This window comes from Lagopus leucura, unplaced genomic scaffold (assembly GCF_019238085.1).
Source record: "Lagopus leucura isolate 7727_CA_CO unplaced genomic scaffold, USGS_WTPT01 Super-Scaffold_100157, whole genome shotgun sequence".
Lineage (NCBI taxonomy): Eukaryota > Metazoa > Chordata > Aves > Galliformes > Phasianidae > Lagopus > Lagopus leucura.
In genome coordinates, this window is record NW_024962334.1 from 37,099,910 (window position 1) to 37,113,805 (window position 13,896).

Sequence of the window (13,896 nt, forward strand, 5' to 3'; positions counted from 1 at the left end):
AAGCCATCCTAAACAATGAGCTCTCAGGTTAACTTCAGGAAGCTCCTAGAGCCAGCAAGATATATCCTAACTTTTATTCTAACTAATTGCCTTGAAACATATCTAACTACGATTAAAATGTGGTTGTTGCAAGATTCTAAAGAAAAAAAGACATTTAATAAAACAAATGCATTTGGTATAATAAAATACATCAGGTAGGGGATATTTTATGAAAATGTTTAATTCAACTGTTTCTTTGGAATGTAGTAGTCATAGTTTGGAAATTTAAGTTACAGTTCAGTTCTATGTGATTCTTTTTATGCTACTCAGTGTCTGAGAATACAAATGTCATTTAAAGTTAAGGCTTTGCTGTTAATTTTGAAACAACAATTTACAAGTGTCATATTGTCATAGAAAATAAAAATTTCTGTAAAAAAAATTTGCACAAAGTTTTATGATGGTACAAAACATGAAGCAATAATATACCAGTAAAATGAAATCATTTTACTACAGAAGATTTTTATAGTTTTTCAATAAAGAAAAAAATATGTTATTTTACACTTTAAAAATTATGAAACAATCTAAAACAATATAAACTGAACATTTTGTAACACTGCCTTTACAAATTAATAACTTTATAAACATATATTTTTTTAAATATATTTATCAGTGCAAGATACTTTTCAATGTAAAGTTGCAGTATCATTTTTCCTTTTTTGAAGGGCAACTTTCATTCTATTACCTTCAGAGAAATCAAATCTTCAGTGCTAGATCCTCATTATCATAGTAAAGTCTGAAGACTACAAAGGAGATAACATTCTTTTTTATGTTTACCATCCTCAGTACATTAAAAGAGCAAAGGAAAAAACACCACACAAACAACCGTCAGCTTTACTGTTCAAACGGACTAAGACCAAGAGCTGGTCCAGAATCTACTGAAATCTGTGGGAACATTTCAGAAAGTTTTGGGCCTGGGCTCCCCGGTGGGATTTTCTCCTCAAGGCAATATATAAACGTAACTCTCGGTCATAGTGGATGTGTTTTGAGACAAGGAGAGCAGATTCTAACACAACACAACCGAATAACATGGCGGCGTCCTGAAAATAAAATCCTGAAAAATCCTTCTTTTCTTTGGGTTAATTAACTAGCTGCTGCAATACAATGATGGTCAGCTTACACTGGTGGATGTAAATGAAAATTCTGCCTCTGTTCAAGTGAGCTTGCCTCTTGGGCCGCTTCGTGGTCTAAATTTTGGGCTTAACTTTGAAGTCATGGGTGCTCTGCCTCACCTTCTGGAGGGGCTGAGGCCTAGAGCCTGGGGAGGTAACCCTTCCACTTTAGGCAAAGGTGTGATGACCTGAAGTGTGTGTTTCAGTATTTGCTACAGCCGCTGCTTTCAGGAGTCCTTTGAAGTAGCAACCATCTACTGCTTTTTTTACTGAGTCTTCCTCTAAAATATTTTCAGCTACATAACTCATATTTTTTTACCTTCAGCCTCCCTCTTTTTCAATTTCTAAGTTGGTAGATTTTCTGTTTTGTGATAAGTTTCTGTTTTGTGATTAGTATTGGTTACATGATATGCTTTAAAACGTTTCACTGATAAGCAAGGGTGGATTTTGTTGCAGTTCAGGGCTGAATTATTCCTTTCATAGTCCTAATCCTGGGCAGGATATTTCACTGCTTACCTACAAAACCCATTTCAGAAAAGACTAACTCCAAAAATCACAGTCTCTTCCCTGGCTCCACAGAAGGAACCCAGTGAGGAAGAACAGGAGTTCAGCTCTTTCCAGAACAGTCCTTTCCCCAGGTCTGCATGGGTTGAAGCCCCCCAGCTCTGACTGTGCTGCATCTTGATCATTGCAGAGAGCTCCTCTGAGCACAGCATCATTTTATTTCTTTTTACCTTCTCAGACCAGCTGTATCAACTGCTGGATATTATTTTTTCAATAATACTTGTCCTGAAATATTAAAAATCGCCACATAATTGTAGCGTATGTTGTCCTGACAGCTTACATTAGCTTTGCTCACCAAATCTATTGCTATCTGCACTTTTAGTCAAACAGAAACCTCGTGGTAGGAAATGCCAGTGGGATATAACAGAACAGCAAGGACATCTCCCGCATACACTGCGGGATTTTATTCTGCCCTCAGAACTCATGTGCAGGCCCAATTAGCACTGATTAGCATGAAAGTGAAGGTTTACTGAGAGAACTCTGATTCAGGTAGGGACAGGAGGAGGAAAGTTTCTTATTTTATAGGCAATATTTTCAGCTTGGAATTAATTTCCCTAGTGTAATTAACAGGCAAGTCGTTTAGGATAAAATACGTTTCATGACTTCAGGAAAAAAGATACTGTCACTTTATGCCGCTAAGAAGAAATCCAAAGTTCGACTTTGGAGGGTAAAGTTAAGAATTTTCCCTTAGTTTTTAACACAAACCCTAATAAAATCTTTTGCCATTACCAGCAAGTTAAAGCTGCAGTTTTCTTTCCTTGGCAATGGCAAATGTTTATGCAATCTACTCAGAGAGAGAAAGAGAGAGAACAAGAAGAGAAAGGTAGAGAGATTTTACATTTGAAAATACATTCTATATGAAAGAACAATAAAAGGGGATATTGCAGCTTTATACAAAAGGGTCAAGAGACATGAAGTTGAAATACAGAAAGCAGAACAATCAAGCCAGATGGTCAAATCTGATTAGCCCTTGCCTTGCCGAGGCTGCTCTCTTACACTAAAATATACTTTTCTTTTATTCAGTGAGCCATCAGAATATGATTAAAGACAAGGGCATAATTGGAGAGAAGCAGAGCTGCAGTCAATGTTAACACAATGAGAAGCAGTACAAACAAAAAGGCACTTGAGAGGACATACACTAGCCAGTGCCAAGGACTTTTCTGTTTAGATTTTAGGCAGTATACTCGGTTACCAGTTGTGTCTGATGATGGCACATACTCTTTTATGGAGTCACAAGCACAAAATTTAGTACAACACTGAAAAACATCAATAAAATTTGACTGTATTGCTTTGTAAACAGAGCTGACACACTATATTGGTACTGATGCAGCAGTACTTTCAAAAACATCCTAACCCTTCTTTGCCTATGCACAACACGAGCAATTATACACAAATACAGGTGCAGGAGTCCACTAAATTGCTGTTACGTCAATAATTTCTGGGCACTGAGCTACAGACAGCATGTCCATCCGAAGGACCCCACTGAATACACTTTGTGACAGCATCTTGGATTTTGCACAGTAAAAAGAAAATTACCCATTAACAGAAAACAAAAGAGAGGGAGAGAAAGACAGAATGAACTAGAAGTCAATCATACTTGGTCTCAACACCAGCATTTGATTATTTCAAATAAAACCAACAGAAAAAGCAGACTGTACATGATTCAGATTGTTAACACAGATTGTTGTCCATGTTTATCGGTTACACACTTGCTGAAGCTCCTGAGAAAAGCTTGGCTCAGTGTCATCAATGCACTTTACAGCCTGTACAGTAAAAGATGATCAACAGTTCCCCAGCACGACCGAGCTATGTCCTTCCATCCCGATTCTCTGAAACTTCTCAAGTTGCTTTACACCTTCATGCTTCCGAGTAAGAATTCTGTGTGTTTAGTTTATCTTTCTTCAGTTTTACACCATCGACCAGCTCAAAATTGTAATTCTCCAGTGCAGACAAGTTCCTCTCTGACATCCCATTGTGCCAACAGGCACAGTAAAGAACAACTCCACAAATGGCTCCTAAAAGCACACCAAGTGCACTCATGGCTATGATGGTAATAAGGATTGGGTCTAGCGTCTTCAGGACATTGCCTGGTTTCCTGGAGATGTCATCGTACTCCTCATCTGTATGGTATGAAGGAGTGAACCCTGAAATAGAGTAAGAGTTGCAAAATGTTCAGAATTGATTCCAGTTAGATCTTTGTTTGATGAGCTGGAAATTTGAAGAAAGGATATCAAGCTTTTGGCATAAATTGCTATGAAGTTTGAAAACCTAGCTTCTTACAAGTAGTCACAAATAACTGAAAACTATAATGGGGCTTAAATAGTTGCTAGTTTCTTCATGCTGCTCTCCAGTAATTAAATCTGTTGCGTGGTAGCAAGAGTCTGATTCTGCCTTGACTTATGTGGGAGTCTCAAGAATGAATAACCAGACCTTTTGGTTATATTTTGCTTGTCTGCAGTATTTATCTCCAAAATGTTAAATATTACACAGCTCAGTGTTAATGTTTATAGTCTTAGACATCAATCAGGAATCACCAGCCAGTTTGATTCTGTCTCTGCTTCCCTGGCTTCAGGAATGAACCTAGACATGGGGATAGTGACAGAACTGACAGGAGAACACTCTGCCTCCTTATGTCAAATACTCACTGAATATCACAATGTTTTCCCTAAATTCAATTTATTAAGGAGATATGCTAAGCTTATAAAACTTGCTAATTGTTGTAAGAAAAGCAAAGGAGTATTTCTGGATGAACTCCTCTTTCACTAAACCCAATGATCATCCTGTTGACTGTAACAAAAAAAAAAATGAAGCTCTTTGCTGGAAAAACGCGAATGTATTTTATTACTAGGACAATATGACAATTATGATCCATTTAATGATCCATTTACAGCTATCATCATTGAAAATGATAACGCTTTGGTAGACTAGTTATAAAATGATATTTTCTGCAAGGTCTGAGAAATGATTAGCCTGAAGAGTTTTGAGCCTAATTACCTAGACACTGCATGAGACATAAAATACAGTGATAGCTTTTTCTTCATCTGTGGGTATGCCCTCTGGATAAAAAAATATTAGGGATCTATAGTGTGTGTGTGCATAAATATAAATATAAATATACAATGTAACAAATATATGTAAACAAAATTTGAATTTCTAAAAAATTTATATATGACAGAAAATCCATAAGATTATAAGGCATAGAAGAATAAAACTATGAAATCCTTAGTATAAATGTAAGCCTTCTAATTATCTGCTCTAGAAAAACAACAACAAAAACTTAGTGCCATATGCAATTAAGAGAACCAATCCATAAATAAGGAAATAGAATATACAAATTCATGTGAAAATACACAGTGTAATTCATTTCCTTGTAACAATAGCATAATTTTTACCTGTTTGATTACTTTCTTGGTCTTCATCATCTATTTCATTCTCCTCATCAGTTGATTCTAATGAAGCAAAGAGAATTGACATTGATTATTAGGGTTACAAACACTGATTGACTATCATGCTGGCAATAATGGTATAGCAGATTTTTCTGTGTCAGAGCATCATTATGTCAGCTTGACAGAACTGTTCATTATGACGGGCTCTGAAAATTAATGGAGAAAAAAGAAAGATTTTAAAACTTCTCTCCACCCAATCTTGGCACAGTTTTAGAGTTATCAGCAGGGGTTTTCCATGCCTACAAAAGAGAAATCACTATGATAAATTAGCATCTCATTCATTGTATTTACAATTTTGGAGCCCAATTCCACAACACTTCATCAGTGAAGGCACATTTAATCACAAGAACTGCAGCGAGACCATTTGTGTTTGGACTGCTGAATGAGCTTTAGCTCACACAAGCCAAAATTTCTGCTCACCATTCGGTTTGTGTATCTGAAAGGAGGAAATATACAAATGCCAATTAGAGTTTTACTGTTGGGGGTTGAATTTTTTTTCCTCCTTTCCTGGTGGACAGTTAACCTGATTATTATTATTATTATTACTATTTTGGTTGGGATGATATAAATAGAAACTCCATTTGTCTTTTCTTCTTGCTTGAGATTTCAGTTCGTATATCTGAAATGAGGAGGTAGGAAATAATTTACTTGCCTCTTTCATTTCAGTCAAATCAGTGCCATCACTGTGGTCCCAGCATCTTGCTTGGCACTGAAATCACTGCAGGAGGACCAAGCAGTGTGCTCTGACTTTCTTTCCTGGTAACATTTACTTGTTCTGCAGGATGAATCGAGGAGACGGACTGCACAATGAAGAGACTATGCAGCCTTATTCAGCTATGAAATTACCATGTAGTTGAAGCCTGTCATATTATCCTCAAATGGCTGTTAGCCACAAAGGGTGAGAACAACCTCTATCTTTGTTCTCCAATGTGCTGCCAACTCAAGTGGTGTAAGTTTACATTTCTGATGCTGAAGGTTCTCTGCTCTATTTTCTCTCTTATATAAGTCATAGCTCAATCTCCATCATGAAGGACAGGATTTAGTTGCTTGTGTTTATCTGGAGTGCTGCTGCCAAATTACACGCAGTATGCAATGCACATATGATTGGCTGAGAGTGGAATAACTCCAGACTGGCCAGAAATAAAATGACTGAAATAGTGGCTCAAGAACAGCCTGGCTCAGAGGCAAAACAGACCATGATCCAGTACTGCTCAGTGACACGCTTCTGGGAGATGATGACCACGGTAAATGAGTAATAGGAAACTCTGTGCTGCAGGGCAGCAAAGGACACAGCAGAGGCCATTGAACCACGTATATCAAATGTAGGTTTGTGTATCAAATGTAGGTTTGATGAAGTGTTTAAAAAAACCTAGGATAAGTGATCTAAAAGGAGTGAAGAATTTTGAGCATTACTTAAGGTAGGCAAACCTTAGGAAAAGCAGAAAAATATAAAGAGTACAGCAATAAAAAATACAAGGAGAGATGTGAGGATGTAAATGTGCAGTGACCCGTCAGGGGAATGCCAGTTCTGATCCGAAAGACTGTTTCACTGTAGAACTGAGGCCAGCCTACCAATTAGACTATGGACCAGATCAGGGTGTTTTCAGTGCTAAGCTTCCAATATAGCCAATAATTATGTATCCTTTTCACAAAGAAAAAAGAAACAACCAAAACCAAAAACCCACAAAATGAGCTATCTAAATAAATCCAAGTAAATAAGTGTGCTGGATTAGATCTCTATACGTCCATGCTATGCATACTTACTTTGGCAATCCTCTTGAGATATGTGATTGTCGATATTAATATCATCCACAGCAATTCCTCCATTTCCTTTTCCAATTTCTCCCTCTATAACCACCTGGAAAAATAACATAATTTTCACATTGTTTTCACGTTAACACACAACTAAAGCATTCAGGAATTCTTAATTAGCTGTTAACACACATCTCCAGTTGTCACGATGCCACATTACGCATACACTTTGATTGTGGCCTGTCAGTCAGCGCTATGTGCCTCTACGAACTTATATGCACAAATGTGAATTCATACAATGTCAAAACTTCCCAGAAATATTTTACATCAGCAGCAAAACTATGGCAAGGATGCAGTTTTTTGACAGCTTAGAAAAGATTTCTAGTGCATTTATTTGGCCTTCTATAACAAATTGCTTGTATCACTGTCATCTGTGATAGCGTGAAATATGCCACTATTATTACTCTCACAGCAATAGCACCTCATCTGTAGGTATAATACTGTTAACATAAATCCTGCAGTGACATTTTCTGCTAAAGCATGACCAGCAAGGCTCACCTGATAGTGTTTCACAGACTTGTGCAGAAGAACACGGCCCTCTTTCCAGCAGTTTGCCTGGTGCCCGCTCAGGGTCAGCAGCTCCTGGTCATATTCGTCCGGCTTCTGGTAGCGCAGCTTGATCTTCAGGGTGCCAACATGTGGGCCAGACATGTGGTACCAGAAAGTCATGCAGTGTGCAGAGTTCTGCGAGTAAATGACGGGGCTCAACAGCCGGGCAACTTTGCCTTTCTGGCTTTCGTCAGCTTGAGAGTAGATGAAGTTGCCATCTCCTGCTATGACAAAGGGACTGCATTAGGGATAGCGACCAGATGTCATTTTCTTTGTTCAACTAAGAAATCTCAGCTCTGCCAGTCCCAGTCACTTGGCATTCTGCCCCAAAGTCTCACAGCTGAGGGTGAAGTTTTGAGTATGCCCCAGAGGGAGTGTATTCCTGCTGCTCAACAAGATGCCCCGTGCCAAGCGGGTGCCATGAAGCGCTCAGAATTTGTTTCCTTTTGCTCAGGAAGGGGCATGTTTGCAAGGGCATGGTTTGGAGTGACAGTGAGTGCTTCGTCAGTCACTGCACAGCTTCTGAGGGCTGGTCCTCATGCAGTAGGCCTGGCTGAAGTCCCCTGGGCCTACTCTACACCGATCGTGTAAAGAGCTGCTTTTAGTGTCTATTTAGGCTGTTCTTGAGAAGGCAGGGCTAGGATGGGAAGACTAGTGGAGAATAAAATATCTTTGAGCAGCCATGGTCAGAGATGAGAAACTGAAATCAAAATGGGGTGCCTAAACTGAGCCAGAGTATTGTCATAAATGGTGCCAGAGTTAATCCCTTTGATTTTGGCAATAGCATACTGGGTTCTGTATTCTTATGAGCCACTTCCCATAAGATAATCATGGCAGAATGGGTTTGTGTGTGGATTTTACATAAGAAATCTGAACACTAGATACCTTTGGTTTTGAAAATGCTTATTTGGGTAGGGAAGCATGTGGGAACATGATTAGTTTGCCAACAAAATACTAAGTGAGATACTGACTGAAGCAAAGTGCTGGTGATCTGCTGAAATAAGAATATGCTTATACCAGTGCTTTAGCTAAAGAAAAGTTAAAAAAAGAGGCAAAAGATGTTTTAGAAGGGTGAGGCTTTTTCAACAAGTGAAGAAGTACAGCATAGTAAAAGATTAACCAGAAACAAAACAAGTGGGTTAAATCTAGTCGTTGCAAAGAGTGGGCCTACTAAGAGAAAAAGAGAAATATTTATTCTAACATGAAATGTGAGTATTTTACTTGGATTTTTCTGTGAGCAGTCAGAATTATCCTGGCCAATACACATGGAAGTATCTGATCTCTCAAAGAATTTTGTAGGGGAAGTTGATGATAAATTGCCAAAAATTTAGAATTTTTTTTCCCCTATTTTAGTGCAGTAGCACCTTGTCCAGCTTTTTCAGCAGGAGTATTTGTGCTGACAGGCTTTTTCCAACTTTACTCCTCTGCAGAGGACAGCACAATGCAAATGCAAATCTCTCTCATCAAAGAACGGTGATAGAGAACACCAAAGGCAGGAAAAAAAGGAAAATAATCATAGCATTAGGATGGCATCTCAGTTGGAAGACCTAACTCTGTCCAGATTTAATCATAACATGGAGAATTTGAAGTGGCGTACATAGTGTCCTGCTGTCTTAAAGCAATTGCTGTTGAAGGTCACTTCTCTGGAGTTTCTTCAGTTTTATAGAAGTACAGCAGGGAGTTGCTCACTGCAGTTTTCCCAGTATACCTTGTATACTGGTTAACAGGCACACTGAAGTGCACTTTTGTGATGGCAGTGACATTCAGATCACTTGTGGTCTGTTCACACCCCCTCCACCCCTATGGCAAATGTGGCAGATGAAGGTACTCTTGGAGTTCAAGAAAAATTTTGGAAAATATTGAAAATGAGTGTAGCAAGGAGCAAAATTAGCTGCCTGGAAGACTTACTGAAGCTACAGCTAATGGAATGAATAAGTCTTGTGCAATAGCAAAACCCGGAGGAAACAACAAAATCTCATTTGAAGAATATCATTTCTTCATCTCTTGATTGAAGACAGGTTCAGTCTCTCTATAATCCTTGGTGGCAAAGTGCAGATAGCTCTCATTTCCAGAATATTACTGTAGTACTGGGTCAGGAACTCTGTCTTCATTGTCTTAATTAGAGCTTTACTTATGCATGCCTTTTAGATTTTGTCAGTCTCTGGCTAACATAGCTTTTAACCTCCTTTCAATGTCAGATCCTGCTGAGCCATTTTACTTTACATCAATTTTTCCACCATTACAGACTTCACTTCAGCTAACTGCATTTAGTTAATTTGATGCCATTTATTTGTAAAATGCCATTTATAGTCAAAGTATTGTAAGTTTTTTTTTTTTCCCAGAAACTACTGTACTTGTCTTAAGATTCAATTGAAAGTGTCTCAGAATTTAAAAAGTCCAATTTTGTCTAATTTCCTTGTCATTCTCATTAAGCAAAGGGGTTGCAGAAGTGGGAAGGGGTATTCATTCCTAACACATTTGATTAATCTGCACGTATGCAAAGGAGAACACTGAAGTGAGAGGCCATGCAGGTCACACAATGCACTCCCTTCTCTGTTAGCCAGCGGCATATTTATTGCCTGATTATGCAGAGCCATGAGTTAGATACTACAAACCAAACTAATCAATTTCCCAGGGTAATAATTCTGGAAAAACTGTGTGAGCGAAGGGATGGCTGCAATCTCCAACTCCCATTGGAGAATAGGAGGGTATGGAAACAAGCCCTTGTGAGAAGTTTCACTCACAACACCTTTCCATGGTGGGCAGTTTCTATAAGCGCAAATAGGAACAGCGTGGGGTTTGCTTATGATCATATCACTTGGTAAGTGATATTTGCAGAATGTTTGATTATTTAGATTTTTTTTCAGCCTAGATGGCAGTTATTGAAAGGATAGTTAGGAGAAGCATATATCTTCAGTTACTGACAGTGAATGATCTTCATTCCCCCCAAAAAGAGATAATTATGGACATTTGTGTCCACACATAATGGATCAGGTTGCCTAGACTTATCTTTCCCACAATACATATTTTAGGTATAACAAGACTTTTCTGGTTTTGGAAACCATGTTGGTGTTTAACAGAACAACTTCTTCTCATGTAAAATGGCTAAATCATAAACTCAAGATTACCTGTGTGGTCTTGAATTGGCCCAGTTTTGCTGGTCAGAATTGCCCACTTCAAATCCACCTGGTTGTCATGTTCCCATTGGCACAAAGTCTTGTGGGATCCCCAGCCAAAGCCACAGTTGAAGTTGTATAATGGCAGTTCTGCAGGAAAAGATAGAAAAAGAGGGTGGAAATGATTATAAATTGCATTATTCAGATTTTGCATTTCAAAACCAAATGCATTCATTTAACCACTAAGGGAGCCATTCCCACTTGAAAGTCTGAGAAGACAGAAGCAAGAGTAGTCCTGCTAGGAAAAAGGAGGGCTATTTCTAGTAAACAGTGTGCCTGTTTTTTGTTGCTTTATGAACCTTATTTTGTGATTTTTTTTTTTTTTTTTTTTTTTTGTTAGATTAATGTCCCCACGTTACCTGGTAATTCTGTTGAAACATCTATGACTCCAAAAGAAAACTCTGGCTCACTTATCAGATACATTCGCTGGTTGTTAATGTGCATTTGTACTGTAACTGTACCATAACATTGTACAACAAACCACAATAAGATTTGGATAAAAAATAAGGAACACTAGTGAAATGTCCTGGGCAGGAAAGGATTTCTGGTGAAATGCAAAGCTCATGGCATCAGTCAGGAATAGCACTGCAGCATCTTCCAGACAAGCTGGCCCACAAGATGGCAGCATTGAAATGGACAAATTGAGACAGAAAAGGGACAAATGTGGCTGATTGCCAAATGAACTCAAAATAAGCTTCAAAACAAGCTCCATGTAAAACAAGGGAAATCTGGTATTATGGTCAGGATGAGATCATATCTTGTTTTCAGCTTCTCTTCAATTCTGCCCAAAGGTTTAATAGATTGTAGCTTATTTTACTCACTACAACTTGGAATTTGTATGCAAAGATAATACAAACATAGCATATTCTTCACATTTCTTATTTTAATAACCAGTTTGAAGTCTTTTAGGCTTTTGGTTTCTACCACATTGGTATGAACTTTTACCTCACCCAGAGCAATGCCGGCTCCCAGTAGAGTAATACCCCTCCCACAGCAATGTGACCAAATCCCAAAGTCTTTTTCTTAGGCGTGACTCATGCTTTATTAAAGGAAAAAACTTAGATTTACTTTAATGAGATGCTTTGTGCAAGTATGAACTAAGAACAAAGGACTCTTTTCTCCCACCATTATCAGGTCTGGGAGAAGAATTCTGTTCTTCTACTGACTTTCCCATTACTAAAACAACAACAACAAAGAAGAAAAAAAACCACAACCAAACAAAAAACCAAACAAACCCAGAGAAAGAAAATGTAACTCCTAGGATAGATGTCTCTTGTTTATTGTGGGAAAATATAGAGAAATACGGGAAGTATGCTGGCACCTGCAACTGGGCAGACTTTTGAGGTGAGTCTCTTCCAGTCTGATGTGGCAAAGAGCTCCACATAAAAAAAGGAGCCCAGGGAAGACTGGACTTTTGAACTCACATCTTAGATTTTAATAGGAAGTAAACTAGAATTAGTATTATGGAGCTATTTTACGAACAGAGAGAAAACCTGTAGGTGAGTAGGTCAAGACAGAACAGATATAAAAGCAGTTCATCTATCACTTTCCTCCTTGCCCACTGTGTCCTTGTTCAGTGGATCCTTGCTTTGAGACATGTATTTCGCTCAAGCCAAATCCAGAGGCTTCCTGCATTTCAGCCACTGTGCCCTCTCTTCTCTGCGGCCCCCCCCCCCCCAATGTTGTTCTGTCAGCAGAGAGGTCTGAGTGCATTGCAGCTCCTGTCCCTCTCCTCCACCCTGGCTGTGCTGCAGCATCTTTGCAATCCCTGTTCCTTGTTCCTCGCCCCCGCCTTTCATCTGCCCCATTCCAACCCAACTCCCCGGCCTCCTGCTGGCCTCTGGAGGGGTCTACCCGACATTGTCACGGATGCGGCATCTTAACTGGGAGCAAATGAATTAAACAGATACTGTCTGTCACAGGAATTCAATGTGGAGAAAACATGTTTCCTGGCGGACCTCAGCCTTTTCTAGGAAAGAGGCAGATTGTGGTGAATAATGTCTCTTTGGGCTCAAAATGTTGAAGAAGCAGAACTCAGCCTGTGCACACATGGTACAAAAACGCAATCCATTATGTTTCTTGCTTCAGTATATGTTTTTTTTTTTTTTTTCCTAGACAATGGAGCCATGATCAAAGAGATCTTCCCTGAAAGGGGACATCTGAAAATCAAGGGGAGTTTTTAAAAAAAATAGAGTGACATTGAAATGAATTAAAGGGTTTTAATTTTTTGAAAAATTTCCTTTCATTGTCAAGGAAGCCTGGAGAGCCCGGAGAGAGCTATACTGCATGGTTTTGTCATCAGAGTCATGAAACAGAAATATAAAAAAGGCCTTAGAGGACCTAAAACAAAATTAATCTTATTAATCCCTAAGGATTATATCATGTGAAGCTTGTGATAACCTGTGTGGTATTCAGACCACAAGAAAGCAGAACAATGGTGGATAGATCACATCCATCTGAACATGTAAGACAGCATAAATGAGCACATGGTGCAAATAGGTTGAAAGGACTGGGATTGTTCAACTCTGAATAAAAGTAAATAGCAGAGGACACAGAATAAGTACGGGCAAAGAACCTAGAGAAGGAGAATTACAATATTCTGTTTTCTCAGTTTCACAGCCTGAGAACTGAGATATACAGTGTAGTTCGGTACTAATCAAAGGAAAAACCTCATGTGGTGCGAACAACGCTTTCTTCCCTTGAATACTGCTAAGGGTGCTTCGAACGCTTCAAAGAGAAATGGGCACTGAAATGGATGAGGAAAATATCCAGAATTTAGTTGTTAATTCTAACATGCAGGGAGTGACAAAAGCTGCCTTCTTCATGGTCTGAAGCAAGCTCTGAACACTGTGACTAGAATGAGAGCTTCAAAGCAGGGCTAAATTTCACAGCATCATGCAATAAAGTATTTCTTACACTTTCATTTTAAATATATAGTCCAGGAAACTGGCAAAATGCCTAAATTTGATATGCTTTGGCCATGCCTGTTCCTTGGCTTTGCGGCATTGAAGCACTAAAATGAACTTATTTTCTATGTAGAAGTTAACGAGAACCCCTTGAAATCGAGCAGGATTTGGCCTGTAACGCGTTCTTTGTCAGCTACGTCTTGCTAGGTCCCTACTGTTTTCTCAAAAGTGATTGCGTTAATATGTTCCTTAGACATTCACAGCAATGGGACTGGAAATCAAAAGCAAGGCTTTT

General features: G+C 38.8%; 1 protein-coding gene across 2 annotated transcripts in view; it reads right to left on the reverse strand.

The window, feature by feature from the left end:
- Positions 1–202: 202 nt before the first annotated feature.
- Positions 203–13,896, reverse strand: part of NRP1 (neuropilin 1) — a 109,177-nt gene continuing 95,483 nt past the window's right edge. For both annotated transcript variants that reach the window (XM_042888156.1, XM_042888157.1), the window contains exons 13-17: positions 10,648–10,785; positions 7,469–7,740; positions 6,923–7,016; positions 5,105–5,161; positions 203–3,856 (exon numbers count right to left, since the gene is read on the reverse strand). In XM_042888156.1, the coding sequence (XP_042744090.1) occupies positions 3,570–3,856; positions 5,105–5,161; positions 6,923–7,016; positions 7,469–7,740; positions 10,648–10,785 (848 nt within the window). In that variant the 3' untranslated portion in view covers positions 203–3,569. The remainder of the gene's footprint in view (positions 3,857–5,104; positions 5,162–6,922; positions 7,017–7,468; positions 7,741–10,647; positions 10,786–13,896) is intronic.